General features: G+C 34.9%; 2 protein-coding genes across 2 annotated transcripts in view; one reads left to right on the forward strand and one right to left on the reverse strand.

Moving 5' to 3' along the window:
• LOC119788537 (myoferlin-like) overlaps nucleotides 1-16,117 on the reverse strand; it is a 29,663-nt gene extending 13,546 nt beyond the window's left edge. The window contains exons 1-28 of the mRNA XM_038292928.1: nucleotides 15,883-16,117; nucleotides 15,434-15,489; nucleotides 15,252-15,343; nucleotides 12,674-12,782; nucleotides 12,427-12,517; nucleotides 10,139-10,311; nucleotides 9,679-9,807; nucleotides 9,345-9,407; nucleotides 7,809-7,859; nucleotides 7,654-7,684; nucleotides 7,448-7,563; nucleotides 7,230-7,356; nucleotides 7,032-7,135; nucleotides 6,885-6,953; nucleotides 6,756-6,799; nucleotides 6,569-6,651; nucleotides 6,404-6,439; nucleotides 5,119-5,243; nucleotides 4,911-5,024; nucleotides 4,615-4,792; nucleotides 4,374-4,498; nucleotides 4,181-4,290; nucleotides 3,889-4,081; nucleotides 3,625-3,780; nucleotides 2,608-2,739; nucleotides 2,360-2,523; nucleotides 590-704; nucleotides 203-305 (exon numbers count right to left, since the gene is read on the reverse strand). Of these exons, the coding sequence (XP_038148856.1) occupies nucleotides 203-305; nucleotides 590-704; nucleotides 2,360-2,523; nucleotides 2,608-2,739; nucleotides 3,625-3,780; nucleotides 3,889-4,081; nucleotides 4,181-4,290; nucleotides 4,374-4,498; nucleotides 4,615-4,792; nucleotides 4,911-5,024; nucleotides 5,119-5,243; nucleotides 6,404-6,439; nucleotides 6,569-6,651; nucleotides 6,756-6,799; nucleotides 6,885-6,953; nucleotides 7,032-7,135; nucleotides 7,230-7,356; nucleotides 7,448-7,563; nucleotides 7,654-7,684; nucleotides 7,809-7,859; nucleotides 9,345-9,407; nucleotides 9,679-9,807; nucleotides 10,139-10,311; nucleotides 12,427-12,517; nucleotides 12,674-12,782; nucleotides 15,252-15,343; nucleotides 15,434-15,489; nucleotides 15,883-15,970 (2,977 nt within the window). The 5' untranslated portion in view covers nucleotides 15,971-16,117. The remainder of the gene's footprint in view (nucleotides 1-202; nucleotides 306-589; nucleotides 705-2,359; nucleotides 2,524-2,607; nucleotides 2,740-3,624; nucleotides 3,781-3,888; nucleotides 4,082-4,180; nucleotides 4,291-4,373; nucleotides 4,499-4,614; nucleotides 4,793-4,910; nucleotides 5,025-5,118; nucleotides 5,244-6,403; nucleotides 6,440-6,568; nucleotides 6,652-6,755; nucleotides 6,800-6,884; nucleotides 6,954-7,031; nucleotides 7,136-7,229; nucleotides 7,357-7,447; nucleotides 7,564-7,653; nucleotides 7,685-7,808; nucleotides 7,860-9,344; nucleotides 9,408-9,678; nucleotides 9,808-10,138; nucleotides 10,312-12,426; nucleotides 12,518-12,673; nucleotides 12,783-15,251; nucleotides 15,344-15,433; nucleotides 15,490-15,882) is intronic.
• A 695-nt stretch (nucleotides 16,118-16,812) lies between these two features.
• Nucleotides 16,813-21,999, forward strand: LOC119788590 (centrosomal protein of 55 kDa-like). Its single transcript, XM_038293100.1, has 9 exons — nucleotides 16,813-16,898; nucleotides 18,240-18,401; nucleotides 18,544-18,663; nucleotides 19,548-19,616; nucleotides 19,778-19,928; nucleotides 20,157-20,368; nucleotides 20,933-21,007; nucleotides 21,253-21,375; nucleotides 21,664-21,999. Exons 2-9 carry the CDS (start codon nucleotides 18,249-18,251, stop codon nucleotides 21,841-21,843), a joined length of 1,083 nt encoding a protein of 360 aa, XP_038149028.1. The 5' UTR covers nucleotides 16,813-16,898; nucleotides 18,240-18,248; the 3' UTR covers nucleotides 21,844-21,999.
• The last annotated feature ends 1,227 nt before the right edge of the window (nucleotides 22,000-23,226 follow it).

The raw sequence follows: 23,226 nt of genomic DNA on the forward strand, positions 1-23,226 counted from the left end.
AGAGGACCAATTGCTAATAGGGAATGCTTCTTTCATCACAGGAGACAAATGAGAATGATTTTGGTTAATTTCACAGTCATTTTCTTACTCATTGCTACATTAAGGAGTATACATCGTTAATGACGAATTGCTCCTTTAGAGTGTTTCAAGTGAAGGAACAGAAAGGAGAGGTTAGCTTCAGAATTTTTTACAATCATATTACCTTTCTCATCAACAGCTCGGTCTATATCCCAGCTCCAGCCATCGTCACAGCTCCAACCAGGTGGACATTCAAACTCTTCAGGACTCTGAGCTTTTTCTCCAGTCTTTAAAACAAACACTGTTAGGTTTTTAAAGTTTTCAAAGATTTTTTTGAATATCAGAAGTTCTTGCAGTTCAAATGAAAATATGTATTAAATTTTTTGTTGTTTTTTTATTTACTACTTGCTCTCGAAAAAGGACTGTTTTTTTTACAAAGTTGTTATTTTAGTGGTGGTTTTTTTTTTTTTTTATTTAAACAAGACGATTTTTCTTCTAAATAAAATAGTATTGAGCGATATTTGTGACATCTTTGGTAAACTGCTGGCGTTTGCAGTGTAAGGATCCTTACCACGTCTGTGTAAGGCTCTGCAGCAGGTTTCCACTCTCCGCCCGGAAGACGGGCTTCATTTTGAAACACTTCATCTGTGAACTCTGTGTGCCCTGCATCAGCTTCTGTCAACAGGCTGCAGGAAACACCAGCACACCACATCACACAAGTCAATGAGAGGCTCACACACAGACTGTGTGGAACAATGAAAAAAGATTTCACCAGCTCAGGAAGTCATTTTTCAGATACTGGGGATAATGTAAACAAATTAGAGGACCAAAATCTGGGAATGTACGGGAGCTCCTTAAACCATAACACTGGTTGGTGCTTACATTTTATTTGTATCCTGTAAAATTGGCTTTTTGTTAATAAAAGAATAATTCCTGAAAATAAAACTAAACTAACAACAGTAAAAATAAATAAATTAAAAACAAAAAACAAAACTTAAAGGGACCTGATCCCAGTTCCATCTCTTTCTGAGCAGCTTTTGCTCTAACCTCCACCAATTAGGGCATAGCCAAATTCTGAACTTCTGAACTATCAACTTGTCATTTTACCCAAACTTAGAAAGATTCAGAAATTCATAACAAATGTTTAGTTTACAGTAAAATTCCCAAAGGATTCTCAAAAAGCCATGTATACGGAAATGATCAAATTTAATAATACAACTGAAAATTTCATATAGAACTCAGAATTCGGATTTTACTTCCCAAAGTAATCTTAGATGACCATGAAACAACATTTTTTGTTAATTCATGTTTCTGCATGTAACATTTTTCCAGCTGCAAAATTTAAACCATAATTTTTCATAGCACTTACTGTAGTCAAAAATGTTACAGATTTTCACAGCCAAATCTATTTAAGAAATAATGTAGACTTAATAATGACGCTAGATGTTATTTTTTACCTTCAGTATAAAATCCATTTGATAATACTGACCACTGACTTTAAAGCTACAGTGTGTAATAATTACAGGGATATGATGTTCATGTTGCTGCGGTCTGCAGTCTGGACGTTAGATGTCGCTAAAAATTACACACTGTAGCTTTAAGATATGTAACAAGTTTTATGCAAATCTGGCGATACTTTTGTAACTTGGACAATTTTCGAAAATGTAAAAATAATTGCATGTTTTGTATCTATATAAAATAACGAGTGGTTCAGGATGATTGGGCTTTTATTTTAGCTATATGGTGGATGGTCTAATTGGTTATCTCTAAAGACTTGGAACTCCAATAATGATAAATCTTATTATGGACGCTCCTGCATTTTCAATCATCTAATAGTGTGAAGTTTTAAGATAAAAGAGGACAGCCAAAAGGAGGAGCTGAAAAAACAAAATAGCAAAAGGCAGGATGTTAAAATAAAAGGCCCCTACAGGTATGTACACTTCTCTCAACTATGCTAAAAGATTAAACCTTTATACAAATAATGTCTGGTGTGTGTTTTGGGTCGAGACTTTCAGCACTCAGTGATATTTCTCCTAATCCACGCTGAAATATTTTCATAAAAAGAGTGGGAAAATGTAATTAAAAATTGTATGTTATACTTTCAGTCTGAATAGCCGCTGTGTTTTAGAATGTTTTAGGTAGGCTATCCAATAACAGCCTCAGACAATCAAAAGCTTATTGCATTCTTCCAATGGACTAAGAAACATAAATTAAATTCTTCAAAGTACCCAAGTTAAAAGCAATAACGGGATGTTTGCACTCTGACTGTGCAATCTAACAATCTCCTACTCCTGGATGGGAGTATTTGCTTCTACGTGATAAAGCCAGCCTCAATACATACCATCGCTCTGGGTCAACAAACCAGTCTCCCTCCCATTCCCATCCTTGTGGAGGCAGAAAGTGCTCTTTTTTAAGTTTCATTTTTCCAGTCACATCTGAGAACTTGTGGCGACCCACCAAGCCGGTTGTTCCCCACTTCCCAAACATCTGAACCTGGTTCTCATACTGCAGAAAGAAGGGAGGTTTGTTTGACAGTAAAAAAAAAAAAAAATCTATATTTCAAGGTGTCAAGAGGAGTCAGAGATGTACCGTTTCAGCGTACACACTGAAGTCTCCTTCTGAGAAGCTGTTGAATTTCTGCTCATGAGCAGCGAGGCCAAGCCACATATTGATGCACAACTGAACGGGGATCTTCACTCCTTTGTTTTTGTCCATGGGGTACTGACAAAGAAGGTATGCAACAATGAGATATGCAGCAATCTGGTTCTTACACAACCGGAGATTTGAAAAGATTCTGTGGCAGGCCAACTCAAAATAGCAAAATAGCTAGAAAGAGGAAGAAAAAGCTTTCTTTCGTTTCATTTGTAATTACCCCTCTGAGGCAGTACTTTGAGAAATACCTTCACACTTCACTTAAAATTGAATGTTTTTGTCATGCACATTTGCATGCCGTCCAATAAGTTTGGTGTTGGTCCTATCTTGCCAGGGCACCTTCTTCTACATTTGCTTTAGCCCCTACATATCCTGCTGCAAACTGGAGTCACGTTTTCTAATTTTTTATTTATTTTTTGTTCAAAAAGGGCTTTTTCCACTGCATAAAGACCAGGATGGTGGAGCAGTTGCATTCATCGAGAAATGTTCCTACCTGACCTCCGCCAGAGTTATCTCAGGCCTCTTGGCTGCTTCTACAGTATGATTAATGCCTAAATCTCCTGGTGGGTCAGCTGAGGATGGATGGCCATGTTTAAGTAGGTTTGCAGATCCACCATACTCCTTTGCTATACTCAGGTTTAAAGCTGGGGATGTTGCTTTATATCTTAAACTTATATTGGACTCTTTTTGAAACCTTATTTCTGATTTTTTTTTTGGTTTTTTTTTTTAATATCATCTTATTTGGTGATTATCACATTTGATTTAAAAAAAAAAAAGAAAAAAAAATACAAACCATAAAACACAACTTTCTGTTGGTCAAAAAAATAACACTAATAAATATGACGTTATGTTAGCAACATGATAAAAAGTGAGACAGTTTAAGGGGAGTAAATATTTATGCTAATCAGTTTATACAGTAATGACAGTTTCTACAAATGTTAGCTGTTCCTGTACCTTCATAAAGATGGTTTGAGTCTTTCCACAGTGTTTGCCACATGCTTGCTCACTGTAGTTAGAGTACAGGATCTGGTGCACTGGGACTCGAGCATATGCCACTCGCTTTTCTCCTCTCAGCATCCATATGACCACATCTGGCATGCTGTTCTGAGCCTGATGGATATGCAGAACTCTTTTTTTTAGTTTAACATCCTTTTTTATCCATTTAAGCAACATGTGATGAGTTATAGTCATTCAAGTTAATATAGAGAAAGAAATGACCTCATCTGCAAGCAGCTTGATTCTGTCCAGCACCTCTTCAATGTTTCCAACAGCTGACTTGACATCCAGGGCCTCTTCTCTCATCTGACAGGCCGCCTCTCTGATACTGACTAAAGCAGCATCACGTAAACTTTTAATTTGGAGATCGAGGGCTGTGATGTTGTGCTGACCTTCCAGTGCTGGAAGTGGGTAGCTTTTTAAAGGAACAGAGTTCAATTATTCAAAATACAGTATCCAAATTCTCAACAGTATAAGAAATAATGTCCTTCTGGAAATATGATTCATTTCTTACTTGTTGATGTTGTCAATCAAATGGTTGATGAGTCTGAGCAGAAACTCTGTCAGGCGTGTCTCAGACATTTTGGCCTGGATTTCTTTTTTCAGCAATGTGAGATGGGACTCCTGAAATAAATAACAAGGACAGAAAAAAACAGAGATTAATGAGGAACAGGATCTGTACAACTTAGATCTTGAACTCATCTCACCAGTTGGTCAGCAATAAAGAGGAGAATATTAACAGAATACAGGCGGTGGCTGATGTCCTCCCAGTATGACGTGAGAATCACCACTGGCTTTGTGTCGGCCCAGGGTAGGTAATAGTAGTGATTACCTGTGGTGATCCCAGTAAATACATCCAGTCATTTTTAAACACTGTTGTGGAAATTGTGTGACCAATACTAAAACACATATTCAGCAGTTTTAGATTGTGGTTTGTTAGTGACATACCATCAAATACAGCAAAACTGTACTGGGTGGTGGAGGCCAGTGGCTTGCATGAGGAATCCAACTTATTGCCATAGTTACCCATGCTAACCTCGAACTGGATTGGCTCACCTGGCTCTTGGAGCATGCATGCACTGTGGAAAACAGTGCACAGGGAGTATTTCCTCCTGCCCTGATATTTCTGATTAAAGAAGAAAAGGGAACATTAGGGGTTCTTTTCATTTCTAACTTAATTAATTTTAATTTAAAAAAACACTGCAGGAAAGGGTGACCACTCATGATGATGATATGTTGTTTACCTGTGCCACTAGGATGTCATCACTGCAGATATCATCTACGTTCTTATCAACCTTACCATCCAACTCTGTGGACAGTTCAACAAGGACCCTCCCCCTATAGGCAACTCCTTCTCCCTGGGGCACATAAACATATAATAAAAGCTCATTTATGTTTTACCACAATTAAATCATTATGGGGTCATCTCTAAATATGATAAGTGACTGTTACATTCCCGAAGTTGAGCTCGTCATAAGGGTCAGGCAGGCCAGTGAACTCTCTGGGGCTTCCGTACAGGTTGATATAGCAAGGCCCAAAAGCTGGGAGAAATCCCTCCTCTGACGCTGAGGGGCTTACTGTAAAGCACAACATGTTCAAAACCACTTCAACACATTTTTATCTTTCAAACTATGAAAACAAGGATAATATTCAAAAACATAAACATATAATTAAACCAATGCTGATGATAATGTGTAGAATGAGAGACAGTGGTGGTACTTAGGTTCCCTTTAGTGTTATTCAGGAGAAATTTACTTTATCAGCTAAATATCAACAAACTATGACATGAGGCTAATTATAGCTTTTTAAGTTCACCGGCTTTTGACTAATCTGAAACGTCTGAAAAGGTATGGTCAGAAGAGGACAAATGTACAATTTTAAGAGTGGATGACAGTGAGATCAGAAAAAGCGCTGGTTTTAGACTTATACTGTACTCAGGTTGTCTTTTAATTCGGATCTGCAAAGGACAATTTAACTGTTATGATTAAAAATAATACTAACCACTATTAGCAACATAAACCATGTATATAATATTTATAGAAGCAATAGCTTAATTTAAGCAAAGAGTGAAATATTATAAGATGAACATTGTAGAAAGTGCAAATATCCTTTTTTATAGCTCCAGATGCCTTTACATTTTATGCAGAATAAGCAAAGTTGAATTTTCAGGACCAGACTGAAGAGAACTGGCTGCTTTTCAAAATTGTAAACTTAAACAGTTTTAAGTGCAATGTGTTGAAGATGGTGCTTGTTCATGTGTTTAATAACTCAGCTTGTTTTACCACATAAAAAAACAACTAATATCTCATCAGAAAAGGGGTTTTGAATTGACTTGATATGGCAAAGTGTATTTAAAAGTGTACCTGGCATATTATGATTAATTTCTTATCAATAAATAAAAAAAAAAATAGGACCATGGTTCACTTTATCAGTCACATTGGGCTCACTTGTGAAAATTTTGTGTCTGTCTTGGTCTAAGATATTTTCTTAATTATAAACAAAAAATCTCAATCTTTACAGATAAAAAGATCACATGTTTCGTTACAAAATTTTTCTAGAGTAGAAACTTTGATTTTTAAGACAAGAAAGTCCTATTAAACTTATTGGTACTTTAGTTACATGTAATGTGCCTTATCAAAACATTGTATTTTGCTGTACCCTATGAGACTAAGATTGATTATTCATACATTTATGAATACGTTTGATCGCTATAAAATGTAAAGAAAGTCATACAGACATTCAGAGACTGTGTTGGAAATTTCAGTCCTGGCATCTGTTTAAAATAAAACAAAAAAAAATTTTATTTATATATATATATATATATATATATATATATATATGCACAAGTTTTTTTGTGCATCAAGGTTTAAAACTAAAGAAAAAGATAGTAAATCATAATCACCTTCAATCTCCCCACCGAAGTATGAAATTTTGCTCAAATTCAAAAACGTTGTTCCAATGACATCATCCCTGCTTAGACGATCCCTTGTAGATGTAAACAAGAATAAATAATAATGATAATGATAATAAATAATGATAATTATATCAAAAATGAAAGAAATTGTCAGTAGATTAATATTTAGGTTTACCAGTCATACAAGGCCAGCTTGATGCGTTCACACATGGATGGGAACTTAAAAAAAAGAGATAATTTTTTCATTAAAATTACTTTGCATTATGGGGTCCAAGTGACAAGCTGTAGTGTGGATCCCTCTTACTTTGACTTGTAGACTGAGGACTTGGTTCCACTCTGGGTTTGCATTTTTCTCAATTATTTTGGTGCAAAGCTAAACAACATTGTAATATTTTAAGTTAATAATATTATTCATGCAAAAAAATTTTTTTTTAATTCAAACAATAAATACCTTCTTTCCAGCAAAGCTAACTTCTAAATATGGATCAACCAAGTTCTTCTTATTTCCATCCCCTCCAAATACTTGCTTCACTGTCTGAACAAAGGCATCATCCACTGCAATGTAAAGGTGTAGAATTAGTTTTCTTAAAGTGGTCTGACTGAATAAAGCTAAAAGCAGAAAGAGTTTATGTATTTATATTTCCCTTACTCTGTGGCATATCCTCTGCACGATACACTTTAAGTCTCAGAATGGCCGATCGCATTGTGACACCGGCTGGAACCAAAAGATTACTCTCTATGTCATCCTGCTCCTCGTTAACCTCCCCTCTTTCACTCTGCAATCAAAAGGAAAAGAGATATGTGGTTTTTTTTTTTTATAAACATTTTTAAAAGCTGCTGTAAGTTGTGTAATAATGTTCCCTGTACCACTGTTTCAGCTCCAGTGCCCAGAATGCTAATGCTGACTTTCAGGTATCCTCTAGCCCCTGCGCTCGGTTCATCCAGATCACTCAGGAGGAGCCATTTTCTCATTATAGAATGACCTGGAAATTGAGGCGGTATTTGTTTGCAAAAGTACATAATTACAAAAGAACTTGCCTGTCTCAAAATGCATTACTTTAGAAAAAACTGACCAGGTTCATTATAGATGTAGCCAACGTCCAACTAAGTTAAAAAAAAAAAAGAAAGAAAACAGAAAAGAAACATTTTTAAGTAAAATCACCACTATCAAAAATACTGAAATATGTAACATTTGGTGTATCTCTATATTGGTATATCATTGGTGTACCTTGAACTCTCCCATTAGACTGTCAGCTCTGAGGGAAAAGGAGTCATAAACCTGTAAAGAAAAGCAATGATCCCAAAAAAAAAGTATTATTTATTTCTACTGAAGAGACAATAACTATAAAATACGTTTTCAACTTTTTTCCTCAGTAAGTTTGATATAATCTACAAAGACTCCATGTAAAAATATAGCAGGTTTAAAATGGATATTTTGAGCACCCCTAATAATCTTGATTTTTGCTATTCAAAATCTTTGGGTATCTGAATCAGCTAGATTCTAATTAATAAAACAGATGGACAGTAATTTTCCAGTAGTAAAATGTGGTTTATTTGATTAATAGAATTTGTGCAATATACATTCAAACTAAATTTAAAAGATTAATACATCTGGGCACCCTGACAGCCTGTAGCCTCCAGACGCTTACTATAGTTTCTAACAATAGTCTGGGTCTTGAGTGAATGTATTTTGGACACATCTTCCTTACCAAACATCTAGCGTTCAGTTAGAATAGTTTGATAGCTGTCAAGCATAGACAATCATAAAAATCATTCAACATCTGTTGGATGATTTCTATGATTTTCTATGATTGTCTATGCTTGACAACTAGTGATACTCACTAGGATGGCAATTGCAGAGTATTGTAGTTGTTGCTATGCAGCAAAACCTGTTTAGATTTTGAGCAGTGTTTTAGGTAAATGATCTGCTGAAATATCAGCAATGATCAGGTTTTGGATTCAAACCTGTACCTTTGGATTCTGTAGCAAACTTTAACTTTCTGGCTAATTCTTGAACTGTATCCTCAACAATCTATAAATATTAAGGAGATTCCATGCAGCTATAAACTTTATTAAAATTTCAATTAATGGTGTTGACCACCCAGGCCAATAGCTCTTTTTAATCATGAGAGTAGCAGCTGTTTTTCTTGGAAAACTGTGTTCTATGATAAAATCCAATTTTTGTTTCATCAGTTCATAAAATAGACAGAAGAGGTGAGCATAGAACCACTCATAAAGGGCTTTTAAAAGGCTTGGAAATACATAGTTATCTTTGTAAAAGTTTAAAGAGCAGGACTAAAGTAGGAGCAGGAAACCTGGCAATAAAATTGCTATATAGTATATGGACAATTAAATGGAATACTTGGAAGAGACCAAAATTATATCCTTAAAAGGTAAGAGTATATATACTAATGGTTTGAGGAATAATGTTTCTGCATGTCTATCTAAAACAGCAGTTTCAACTAAAGTTTGGATGATAGAAGGACAAAGTCTGAGCTGTTTTTCAGGATATAGTGCTTGCAGATCGCATACAACTGAAGCAAGGATGACGTTCATTAGAATTTTAGAATAAACAAAGCTGGATTTCTCACTACACAGCCTCAGAATTTCAGGAGCAATATTATACAGCCTTTGGAGTGATTGTATGTTTGACTCACAAATAATGCAAAATCCATGTCTATATGGCAGCTAGAATACATTTACTATGAAGAATGATGAAATATATTTCCCACTGCCTTTTCATAATAGAACCTTTTATACTCACTCGGAGACTGATGCTCTCTTCAAAGAGCTCAGAAGGCACCATGTTAAGATTGTAGAAAAACATCTGAAAGAAAATAAAAGCAAAATATTTATTATGTGGGATTATTTTGAAGGGTGTTTTATAATTTCAAAAGCCAATCAAAATACTTAGAAATGAGAACATTTTTTAACATTATTTTTTTAAGGCATGTCTTAATAAAAAGGAATGATATAACCTTTGGAGAAGGTTATGTAAAGCTGATTAGAAAAAAAATGCCTCACATTTTTCTGAAGCTTGAGAATATTTGAGAAGCAAAGAAAGAGTCATAAAGAGTAGAAAATACCCAGTAGTTTACCTGGTCAAAGAAAGGGTTGTTTCCTCTTCTGATTCTAGTTCTGTGAGTCTGTCCACAAACATTTACTTTTACCACTGGCTTTACGTTGTTGCCCGGCAGTTGACGAGCCTCTATTACACGAATGCGAATCTAGATTTTAAAAATGAAACAGAAGACTAAATACATGTCATTTACTACCCTATTACTGTTTTTACTGGGTACTTCAATAAAGCTGACAAACACGACCACTCAAAACTTAAAAGAAAAAAATACGTGAAAATCTGAAACACAATAAAACAAGTTTTTAGATTTATAAAGAATATTGACCTGTTTTTGGTTTATGAATTAACTATTATTAATATTAATAGTTCATGTTAAAGCTGGTGGAGTATGTTGTCATGATGCATGGAAACAATCTTAAATCCTAAACTAGTTGATGTCTGTGGCCAAACAGGAAGAGCAATTAAAACTCAGACAAAACCTGGAAGTCTTGAGGCTTGTTGGCCAGAATTTTTTGCTTCTTTTTGCTGTAATGGCGTGGCTTAATGGGTCGCTTCCCAGGCTGTTTTGTAGAAGAAGCCATTCCGGAATTATCAACCTGATCAGTTCTGGTCATGACATCCTCTCCATCATCATCATCATCCTCATTATTTCCTGAAAAAAAATACAAAAAACAAGAACATTGAAGCAAATATTGCAACTATGCTTTGCCCTGTTCTCAGTTTCGTAGTTTAAACAGAATTGGCTCAATATTGTATAAAAATCAGTAAAACAGAATATTGAAAACTGTGGCGCTGGCAGTTACAGTTTGTAAAACCCAAATTGCCAAAGCTGTTTCTAGGCATCACATCCTGAGCAAAAAAAAATTGTACAAACATTAAGCCCCATAAAACTGTTATCAAGTGTTTTAAACAGAGACATTTAAAATTTAAAAGGAAAAAGTCATTTTTTGCAAATTATTTGGTGTTTTATTTGTCAAAACTTTCTATATTTTCCCAAATCTGCATTTAAAACCCTTAAACATTTTACGAGGTTGGAACTTATGTTTCATTTAAAGTTAAAATGACTTGAATTTACTTAATTCAGTTGTGAGCAATGATTGTACACAGACCTTTTGCTTTGGCAGCAATCTCCAGAGTTTTGTTATTTTAGGACAAATTCATCGCTTTAACACAACTCAATCAAGTTTCAAAACAAGAAAGTACATTTTTTGACATTTTAGATCAGAAAAAGTAATTGCATAGTTACTTTGACTAGTACCTAGCTACTTTAAATTCACTGAGTTACTTTTTTGAGAATTACTTTGTAACTATAGCTAGTTACTTTTTTAAAGTAACATTCCCAACACTGTTCATATGTACAGAAATAAACTTATTTGCATACTTATTGGACTTTTGAAAGGGTATGGACTCATAAGTCAAGTATGAATCAGAAAGAGTGGTGGTGTTAAGGATTAAAATAAAGAGGAAGGGATATTATTAAATATGTTTCAGTTCCTCTCATCCCTTTCAGAAATATGCACTGAATCATACATAGAATGCAATACGGTAATATATCCATATATAGATAATGTTTGTATGCAGTATATTTACAATCTAATGAATTTTCAAAAATTATTAATTCAATAAAGAATCAACTAAAAGACAGGTATTAGAAGAACATAATGCATTAGGAAAAAACCAAGTGACTAGATCATAACGAAAAGAACATAAATGAAAAACCTAAGTGACAAAACTAACGCAAAATGATGGAATCTGAAAAAATATAATACATCAAAAATGAACTACTGCAAAAACATGAGGAGATCATGAAATATCTACAGTGAGAGGAACATAGTTGATGCTAGTCAAATTGGGACTACTCCCTTCCTGAAGATAACAAAAAATCAAAATCATATGAAGGTGCATACATGTTCATGTGTCACATACAGTACACACGAAGCAACAATGTATTTATTTAAAACAATTTTGATCTTTCCTTTTGATAAAGCTTATAGTTGGAGTGACTGAGGTTTTCCTGAGCTATCTCTATAGTTATGCTGCTATAGGCTTAGACGGCTGGAGGACATAGGGACCCCTTTTAATCATTCTGCTTCATTCATTCATCTGGTCTGTTCCTGTTTGACTGTGACACCATCCTGGAGAAAAATGTCTGCTGTGCTACTGCCATCAACACCTTTGCTTACAGTTGTTGAAGCTTGGCCTGTTTTTCAGTGAAGTCCTGTTTCTCTGACTGTGACTAACTGTATATGATCTGTTTCATGCACTGACATGGGAGCTCCTCTGTCTGGCTGTGTGTTTCCTGGGCGTGGCTGCCTTTGGAGCGGGTTTACAGTTGCCTTTTGTATCTCTGCTTCTTTTTCTATGTCTGCTTCTATGTACACTGAGCCTTTTTCTGCTGGAGGTTTCTTCCTGTTATAAGGGAGTTTTCCTCTCCACTGTCACTACAAGCATGCTTGATGTGAGGGATTGCCTTTGTTTCAATGAGTTAATGTAATCAGCTGGTTTTCCTTAGATAGCGGTTTTCAAAAATTGCAGTCAACTTAAAAACGTGAAGTAAAATTATTAGTAGTGGTAATTATTGAGTGAGTTTATTGAGTTTAAACTATGTTAAACTGAACTACAGTTCAGTTTAACATAATTTCCTAGAATGAAATATTTTGTCATTGTCATTAAAGCTTGACTTTTATATATTATTCAATACAGTATACGCTATTATGCCATAACAATTAAAATCATTTTTAATCCATATTAATAAATGTCATCTTACCAGCTTCCATGTGGGATATGTTTTCATCGTTTTGATCGTTTAGGTCAGGACCAGCTGGTGACTCATACCCAATGACCAAATTAATGGTTGCCTGTAAAGTTTATAAAAACGCTACCATAAATATCTAAACATAAGATCACGTCAATACAGCATAAATAAACTGGTTCTAACATAATTTAAGCTGTTGTAAAAGACAAACATGTAACGGCTTGAAGTGTTTAGGAATGTTGCAAGCAAATCTATTTACCCCAAAACATTGTTGTTTCTCATTAACCAAGGGCACATTTTTAGATGGCAGGGACTTCATTTGACCGCTGGCCAAATCTCTCAGTGAGATCTTTGCAGAGCCAATAAACCTGAAAAGTGATCATATTAATATAGCAAAAACTACTGAAACCTCACTGCTGAAAGCAACAACAATCAAAATAAGAAAGGCTCATCTTACAGTATAGTTACCAACACATACAACAAAAACTGGAACCACATTTAATATTTATGGCTGTATTTTCTTGTTACTAGGAATGACTGGTATTTTTCACTTCCCAGTTTCACTGCTTGGTTAAAGTTGGGTGGAAAATTACTTCCTTTGTGTAACAAAACAGATGCCACAAATCGCTGATTAATGATCACACCACATTGGAACATACTGGAAATTCTCTATTTTGAACCAAATTCCGTGACCGGGGTTGTGAAATAATGCTATTGCAATAAAACAAAGGGTCAAACCTTTAAAAGTAAAAGAACATTTAAGGATATATTTTAAGGACGTCCAAGAGAAATAAATATGTTTTATTATACCACAGGCATGTTCTAGCACTCACTGTGGTCACTTCAGTGACACAAAAAATACATGTATTTTTTAAAGTCATTCATTTAAGCATTTTGTATATGGTTATTTCTTTAAAATAAAATTTTTTATAATTGTCCTTTTTTAATTAACATCCTTTCTAAATGCACTTAAAATCCCTTCTACTACATACTTTTAAGCTGATATTTATATTTTAACATTACAGTCTTCAAAGCTTTATAGAGCTACTGGAGTATACTCCGCAAGAAAATTATTTATACCTATTAATCAATTTCGCATTTTGTCATGTTACAAAAATGATACGTATTATTCTATTTTATATTATTCTATCCCATTATTGCACTGCTTGAGGTGGTTGCATATTGGGAAAAACTCTGCTAGTTTGTTTTGGTTTTTCTTGCTTAGAAGAATTTAATTTCCTCTATTTGTGAATAGAAATCTCTTTTTTCAGATGTTTTTCTCCTCTGGTGTTGGAATCTATATAGCTGAATGGATTTTTGCTGATGTTGTTATATTTTGGGACATTTCTTATGATTTATAACCATAGCAACTAAAGCAACCATAGCAAGTTGTTTTATTTGACAACGTGAAGTGGAATTTTACCGAGCAATGAACGGTGCTTTATTCATTATGGAAAGCCAAACAGCAACAGGGACATCAGCGTCCCTGGGTCCACCCAATCCTCCAGAGATGCTCCCAGAGTCCAGGATATAAGACTGGATCATGATCATTTCCTGGGATACTTATGTATATTTGGCTTGCAGCTGTGTGGCTGTTCTTTTTCACAGCAGTCAAGTATGGCCACTCTCCTTTTCATTACAATGTATTTGGGGTTTATCTGTTCTTTGAGATGCTGTTTCTAAGTATTTATTTCCAATCATTTGCTGGCCTGACCTGAATAAAGTAGTGCTACAAAAATACTTTGAGTTTGAGCTTTGTTATGTTCATCAAACTTAGCAAGGACAATAAGGTATGCATTTTTATGATGCTGGTTTTGAAAAGTATAAAAAAGTTACTTTAAACAGTACCTCATTATTTTTTTTGTGTAAGTAGTCAACAATGTCCTTGAGTTGCTTTTTGGATGAAGTAAATGGTAACTATATTTTTTCCCCCAATAAATAGGAAAAAAATGATTGTAAAATAGAAAATCCGTTTATTAAGGAGAGTGTGATCTTTTGCCATCATCTGTTGGGAGGGCAGCATAGTCACTTAAAGGCATAGTGGAGGATGTTCTTTTTCCAGATGGATCATCAAAATAAGTGGTCCCCCTTATTGTCAATTATTCTGGTAATATGTTTACTTAAGGCTGTTCTATGTGCCGGTCCCCATTTTCACTTACAGGTGGTGAGTCTCAGGAAAAGAGATCACGTCCCTACCTCTTTTTGGATGAAAAACTTTTTATGTTGTTACATTCACCCACAGAATGACTCAGAAGAGATGTTGTTATTGCCCTGTCTTTTTGCATGCATCTTATTATGACAAAAGAACCCAAACTTTTGCAAGAATGTCCCTCACAGAGCATCGGATAGCTAACCTAAGACACAAGTAATCTGTCCCAGCATTGGGTCTTGAACATTTGAGGTTTAGAAAGAGAAAAAAAAGGCAATATTTATGGTCAAGGTAATATTTCAATTTTGAATAAAAAAGAAGAATTAATTATTACTCAACATATGACAAAGTCAACATATGAGTCTTATGCACAGCAGAGTGAAGTTTCAAGATGATGTTCAGCAACTACTGTAGGGAAAAGTTCATTTATACATTGTTTTCAGCTAAGCTTTACAGGTATAATATCATGGTAATCTTATGTCTAAAACAATCAAAATTTCAAGCAGTGTATTCTTTTTTTTTTATTCGCCTGCCAAGAATTATTTTAATTTTTTCCCTCCTTCTGACAAATATTTTCCCTCAAAGAAATGATGCTCGAATAAAAAACATCACAGTCTCCTCAAAGCGCATAAATGATCATTATAACTGCAACGTGTCACAACCCACAGCTTATATTAAGGTTTCATACTTATGTTTCCCAAATGTTTCATAGTCCTTTACAACCACATCAATATATGAAGATGGATCCAAGGGGGAACCTTTCAGATCAAACCCAAGGACCTGCAATTTCACATAAAAAGTTGTCAAAGCTGTCAATGAGTTATACTTTAATAATTATTTCCAAACACAACATTGCAATTATACACTTACTTCATTCCAAACTGGATTCAACTCATTATTAATTGCTTTGGTTTTCTTTTTTTCACCTGAAAATATAAAGAAGGCATTCTTTATTATTATTATTTTCATTATTACCATTAATTTAGAGTCTTTGACATGATTCAAGTAAGTAAATCTGACACTAATCTTAGTGGAAATAACATTTAAATCCAATACAAACGTTTTTTGACAATAGAAAAAGGTAAAAGCACTTGGGGGAAACAGGCATCAGGTCAGTACGGCCTTATAAGGATGGCTGTCTTGTTTATTGAATCGTTGCCAAAATATTAAAAAAAAAAGGCCTTAACTACTTTATTATGATAACATAGCAACCAAAATAAAGTACAAAGAAAGATATTGATTTACATAGAATTTAAACGGAGTGCATAAGCATAACAAAAAATAAAAAAAAATAAAAATCAAACTAACAGATTTCTCACCCCTGAACAGAACAGTAGTAATTGGATCCGGGTTTCCAATTTTCTTTTTAGGAATTCCACTCGCAGACTCAACTGTCACTTGCAGCATAGTGACAAAAATCCTTATTTACTGAGCGACTCCACGCATTTTCTGTTAAGAGAGCTTCAGTCCTTAGAGAAAATGAAGATGCCAGGAGGAGGACTGGATGGGACCACCTCATTTGGGAGTCCCAGCCCCTCTGATGTGTCACTAACTCTGATGTTACTTTAGATGGGGAACAGAAAGGGCGCTCCCTAAGATAAGCAGTTGAATGTATTGTGGTTTGTCTCAACTTAACCCAATAATGATGGGTTATAAGATATTTTTTTTATTTACTGCGCGACGTCGCCCCCTAGAGTAAACATTGATATTCCCCTTTCGCTTACAATCATTGGACACCAGATGGCGCTATTGCTTCCTTCTCCAACCTGTTCTCAAATAAAGAGCGTTTCCTTCTAAATACATTGATCATTTATTAACATATATATAAATTTTAACCAAAACACAGATGATCACATAGGCTTATATTCATAACTATTCTAATAAATGTGACAATAGCTTACTTTTAAATAGTTAATGTTCAGTTCAATTTAATGAATTCTAGAGCACATATGGTGTCCACAATCATAACCATCTAAAGACAGTCCATAAAACAGTTTAAATTAATATCTACTCAATTAGATATGGAATAATAAATTCAACTTATGCAGACATATTAAAATGCAATCAGACACAAGATTATAGTTTTGAAATAATGTAGTCAAAGTTGATTTATTTAGTTCATTTAGTAAAGTCACCTAATGTTAAACTGGAATTAGAAGAAAGCAGTTCAGATGAAGAAAGGAAGGTTGTCAGAGAAGAGAGAAAAACAATATTGTCATTCAGTGCTGAGGATAAACAGTCATTTGACAGTCATTTTGATTTGGCCAAGGGTTTGTTGGCCAACCGCCATTAACCTCCACAACAGAAGAAGAGGACGTTTTCGCGCCGACCTGCTGTATGTTGTAACGGCTAGCTCAGATGAGTAATGCCATATTTTGCTGTCAGTTTCCTCGGATAAGCAATTTAATTAATTATTCATTGTATAATCTTTTTGAATACGATAAATGTATATAGCTTTCGTTTGATATAGAAGGAAATATCCGATAGTTTTAAATATGTGAAGACAGCACTGCTAGCGATAGCATCGTTTGGTCGATAGCAACTTGTCAACTGTTAGCTTGTTAACTTGTTTGCAGTAAAGGATGCTATTGTTATTTTTCATTCTAATACTTTATATTACCGTATCATACACATATCTTTTATGTGTATGTATGTACATATTATATATATAACCGGGCTAAAACATTTGCAATTGTATAATCTCACAAGAAAACTAAGAACAAAGACTAAAACACATGCATATTGACTCTATACAATCTGTGACCGGGATGTGTGTGATCTGCATAGAGGCTAGCTAACCTTCTTCTGACACCAACCATTACAAATCCTGGAAGGAGGAAAGGTTACAGTAGCTAGTTGATCCTCTCAGCTCTATTCTCTATACTATAGAGAACTGCGTTATAGAGCTTCTTTCCTCAGACATTTTTCTGATGAACACAATGAACATCTCAAAGCAAGACTAGTCATCAAATCAAATATGATTACAGCACTATCACAACTGAAATTAAAATGAAAATGCATGTAGACTAGGCCTGCAACTAATGATTATTAATCTGTTTTTTTGTGTGACTAATAGATTATTGGTCGGATCATTTATTAATAGTTGGAAATTAAACCAGTTGAAATTAAAACTTTTTACATTTTTTTTTCTATCTTAAATGCTAAATGTTTACATATTTCTTTTTTTTTTTTTTTTTTTTTTTTTTTTACAATTTTGCTGTAATTGCTGCTCAAGCGTCGGTTGATGTGTCACCTAAAGGTCTATATTACAGTCTTTAAAGTCAAGTTAATGATTAATCGATTACTAAATTAGTTGAAGATTAGTTCGATAATCGATTATTCCGATTAAATGTTTTATCCCTAACGTATATAACGCTGTTTGTTTTGATTTTATTTCCTCTAGTTTTCTACTCGTTTAACTAATGTTGATACATTGAGGGGGGTCTGCATTAAAGACAATAATAATACATATATTATTATTTTATTAAAATTATTTGCTGATTAATACTCAATATTTTTATTACAGGGCCTTAATTTCACAGAGCTCTTTTTTAATATCTATTATATGTTTTATATCAGTCGATTTTGATGTAAAGCCAACTTTATTTATTTATTCAGAATAGTCTTTTTATTACCGCAGTGTCTCATCTTTATTGTTTATTTCTAATTCCAACAGCTGGTAAAGATGGCAGCCTATAAATGTAATCGCTCGCACAGGAAAAAGCTCAACTCTGAGCTTGTGAAAGCCGTCAGCAGCTTAAGGAAGGAGAATATCCTTCTAAAGAAGACACTAGCTGATGTGTCGGATCATCACAGAGAACATAATAAGCTTGTGGAGGTAAACGCACAGCTAAATAAAAGATGTTTAAATGTCATTGTAAAGAATGCCTGCCTGCTTCAAGTACTTGGCTATATCTTTTATTTTTATGGGGTTTTCTGTTTGTTTCTTAAACCACTTTTTCTTGTTGGTGTACTTACAGAGACTCCTTGCTCTTGAAACTCTGCGGCTGGAGAGTTGTCAGCATCTTCTGAAAAAAGATGAAAAAACCTCTCCCTCCTCAGAGGATCGCTGCCCCAAAGAAAAGCACTCTATGGATGGAGTGAGTATGAGGCTGAATAAAATTTTTTGTTATTTTGCCAGAGGCATCAATAAGAGATATTCCCACAATTACAGAACTGGAGGGAGAACTAAGAGTTAGAATGTAAGATGGTTTATAACAAAGCTGCTTACATTTTGGTATAAATGCCAGATTCAGCCAGATTCTTCAATGTAATATGCATGTAATACATTTCCATCTGAAAAACAAATAGATATTTTAGGGAAAAACATATAAAAATTGTTTGGTTTAAGCAGCATTTGCTAAAAATGTAACTTTCAGTCTTTAATGCAGATCTGTCAACGACGCACATTTCATTTGTTCATTCTGCTTGCTAAAACTTTTCAGATTCTCTCAAATTGTATGGACTACCATTGTTCCCTTCAGCATTAGATTGGCTCTATAGCTGGCCCAAGAAAACTGAGGGTTCTTTGTTATATTTTTTTGTTGGGGGTTTTTATTTTGTTCTTTAGGGTCTCTAGAGATCTTGTATCCATTGGACAAAACGTGATATATATGTCACATTTAGATACTTATTTAACACTTTTTTGCTGATTTTTTTTTTTTTTTGTATTCCGTATATTAGAGAATTTTCTGTATTTTTAAAACCACAAGACTGTTGATACAATACTATTAACAAAAAAACGGCTAAACTGAAGCATTTGCCTGAAAACTATCTTTCAATTTTCACTCTGAAGATTTCTTGTCTTACTAGATTTTAACCACTAGATGGCATCAGGTTTGTTTCCTCTTTCATTTTTGCTTTCATTTTTTTTTCTGGACCTTCCTTTGATTTTTTTTTAAAGTTGCAGTATAGATAATGTGAACATTAGTGGTTGATTTTCAAATGTTGGATTCTAGACTGCTCATTTTTTCTTGTTTTATAGGATCCCCCATCAGAACAGGTCTCCTCCAACGATGAAGCTGTCTTACATCTTCAAAATGATCTCAGTGATGCAAGTTTTCTGAAATTTACTTTTACTCACTTTAGTTATTCGTGTAAAGAAACAAGACTGTGTGCAATTAATATATCTCACTAAGTGTCGGTTCCTCATATCTATCCTCTCTTGTTCCAACTGTCATTTTGTGTTCTTATTCTTTCATCCAATTCTTTAAGGCTTTGGAAAAGAACAAGCAGTTGCTGGAATATGACCAGCAGAGAGAGGCCTATATGAGGGCAATTCTGGACAAAGTGTTATGGCTGGAGAAGCAGCTGAGTGAAACCAATCAGGCCCGCTCAAAGCAACACAATGAGGAGCATTCAGATGGTGAGGCAAAGGGACAGTGGGCAGCAAGCACCCACCACTAATGGAACAGACTGTCACAACAATATTTTCAAGATCAAGTTTATTCTGTTGTAGGCCAGAGTGACCGTTAAGATAACCACCTGATTTATTGTTGAAATTATATCGTTCATTAATGCATTATCACAATGTTTAAGACTAAATCACTTTTTAAAAATCTTACTCGGTCATCTTTTGATTTTTTTAATGCAGAAGAGACACAGAAACAGATTGAGGAATGCATTGAAAGCTATGAGAAAGAGGTTGACGTCAAGCTGGATATGCTCAGAAAGCAAGTTAAGGTCTTTGATCAGGTGCTGGTAACTGCTAAAGAGGAGGAAGAGCAACAACTGAAGAATGAGACTAAAGAGCTCCAAGCAAAGCTGAAGGAGGAGAGGAGAAGGTCTACAAACCTGGAGCTGCAGGTAAATCTTCAGCCCATGTCAAGGTTATAGCACCATCTGATCCAATCTCTACTTTGCCTAAAATGAGAGACTAGTTTTACTGAACTTACTCAGTACTGTACTTTAAATTAATGTGTAGAGGTCCCAAAATATTCCCACAACTTTCTGATTGCTTACCTGGAACTCATCAGGTGCCTTCACTAACCAGGCTGGATAATGTGATTATAATGTGTAACATTGAATAATAGTGCCGCTTCTTATGTAACCAAACAGCTCTGGGAAATTAGCTACCTGCTGCGTTCCGAGAAAGTTTTAGAACATCTAATTTCTGAGGAAAAGTACCTAGTAATTTCTAGAAGTACACATTTTTATTTTTTTGCAGTACCTGGTAGGCTCTGGTCTTGGTATGTACTGCTGAAGTTTTCGATAGAGTAATGTCTTGGTCAGTAAGCCTTAAAACAAAGAAAATAACGGCTTTAATTAAAGTAAATTAAGGCTGGAATATGTAGTGCTCCTATTATGGATAATGCTTCCATTCATGTGAGGAAAAAATAACTAAACTAGAAAAAATACTTGTTTTTTTAGGCAAGCTTCTATCAGAGGTACGTGTTAAACCATCACCATGCCAACCAAGAAGAAATTGCAGACCTGAAAAGACAGGTATGGCTGACACACTACCTCCTATCTCAGTTCTGATTTGTTGCTGGTCTCTGGATGGTCCCAATCCATTTGACCACAGATTATTTTATTTTTTCCCCTCTATAAGGTTTTGTCATTAACCAATATTTGACACTGTTTTGAAGGCAGTCTACTGGTATTCTTGGGTGCTAGAAAAAATGTGCTTCCAATACCTGTACAGTTTTACAGCTTTCACTGCTGTCTGCAACTTTTTTTTAAAATTCTAGATAAAGATTTCTGCACAAGACCTTGAGGATGCAAAGCGGGACTCCTCATATTTAAAGAAGCAAATGCTCAGAATTCTGAAGAAGCTGCCAAAGACTAAAGGCCTTGACCCAAAACAGTCAAAGGTTGGCATGAATACAGCAAGTAGCACAGACTTCATTGATGACACTTAAAGCTGTATTAAGGCCTTTTGCACATACCCCAAACACATTTTTTAAATAATTTTCTGCCCTTTGCTCAGCTGTCTGCTGCTACGCTGTTTTGTGTCTTACCAACTAAAGCCAAAGTTCTTAGTTTTAAGTGAAGTTTATCAATAATTTCTAACTAAAATCTTTGCAGCTTTGAGTCTCATAGAATAAGACAGATCGTTTCATCCTGATGCTTCATCCCGACTGACGTTTTATTTATTGTAGACGCACCAGCAGGACGTCAGCTCATGTGAAGAGGGGATGCCCCACAGAGACAGTCCAGAGTCCTCTTTTCACACCAGCAGGCTGGACCAAAGTTTCCTGGAGTGTCCCTCCTGCCAGGCCGAGTACCCAGCTAGTCAATACCGCCAACTCCTAGAGCACCTGGAGATGTGTGTCGAGTGAACCAGTGTGAGAATGTTCAGTTCTGTTTGTCAAAAGACCACCAGAAATATTAAATGTTAGCTCTGTTAATTAGCTGTGATTGCATTGCATGTTGTTATCCACAGTTATATGGTTCAGAATTTATCTGAATGCTGTTTTCATTAAAAAGAATGCATGTAAAATTACTTAAAATCCCTGAATACCTGTTTATTTTCTTTTTAATATATAAATGTATTATACATGCTCTCTATTTCCCCCTAGTGGAGAAGCTACAAAAACTTTTTTTACTTGAAAGTACCAAAGATGAAATGCTTAAATATCTGCAAGTGTTGTTAAGCATACACAGAGATATGTTCCAGCTGAAGAAATAATGAAAAGCCACATGAGTCACAGGACGCCCTTAAATTCCACTAAAAGAACAAGACACTACACACACTGTGGTCATATTTCTGTGGAAACTCTGCTTCCCATTCTGATGATGAATGATGACATTTACAAAACACCATAACTGAGGAGAGCAACAATGAAATCCAGTGTTCTATTTGTTGTGCAGCAAAGCTGTGAGAACAACACTGGAAATGGGTCCCCCTTCTCGGACCCATTTCCACATTTTTCCTGTTAGAAGAAGCTTCGTTCTTTCTCACAGAGAACAAAAGCATACCACTAAATACGGCTCCCAGAGCTAGACCCTGCTCCTCCCAAATGTCCTGCTTTCATTTATAGAGACAAAATTGTGTTATGGTTAACCGGCACTGGCTATCTAATGGTGTAATCACATCAGGGACAGAGACAGGAGGTGGAGAACAGAGTGTATTTATTTAGAGACCTTTTAAAAAGCTTCTTCCCAGATGGATCTGGTGCATATACAGTGGGTAAACATATTAATCCTACAACTATAATGGGATCTGAAGAATTATATGGTGAATAGGACCTTAAAGGGCTCCCAGAAGTCGCATGTATTTCTGAAAGAGATGAAAGTTTTTTTTTTTATGGGATATTCTGTGGTTAAAAAAAAAGGAGCCCTGATACATTTTAGCTATTTATATATCTGAGTTAAGCTTACAGTTAATAACAGTTCAAGATTCAGTTTCTAAGAAAATTTGAATACAGTACTACATTAGCGACTTAAAAAGCTAAAAAATATATATTTTCAATATATAATTCAAGCCTTCTGAAAAGTATGTTTTGTGCTGTACCATGACTACTGAATGGCGAAATTTACTTTCATCTAAAAGATAAATTTTGACAACTGGTGAAAAGTCCAGCCCACTTTGTTATTGTTGGTAAGACCACTGAAATTAGTTTTGCATCACACTTTTACCTCCCACTTAACTTTCCTTTAATATGCTATAGGTTGCAACATCCTTTGACATCCAGCTTCTATTTTATTGATCTCTTTCACTA

This window comes from Cyprinodon tularosa, unplaced genomic scaffold (genome assembly GCF_016077235.1).
Source record: "Cyprinodon tularosa strain WSP-4 unplaced genomic scaffold, ASM1607723v1 ctg32, whole genome shotgun sequence".
Taxonomy (NCBI): Eukaryota; Metazoa; Chordata; class Actinopteri; order Cyprinodontiformes; family Cyprinodontidae; genus Cyprinodon; species Cyprinodon tularosa.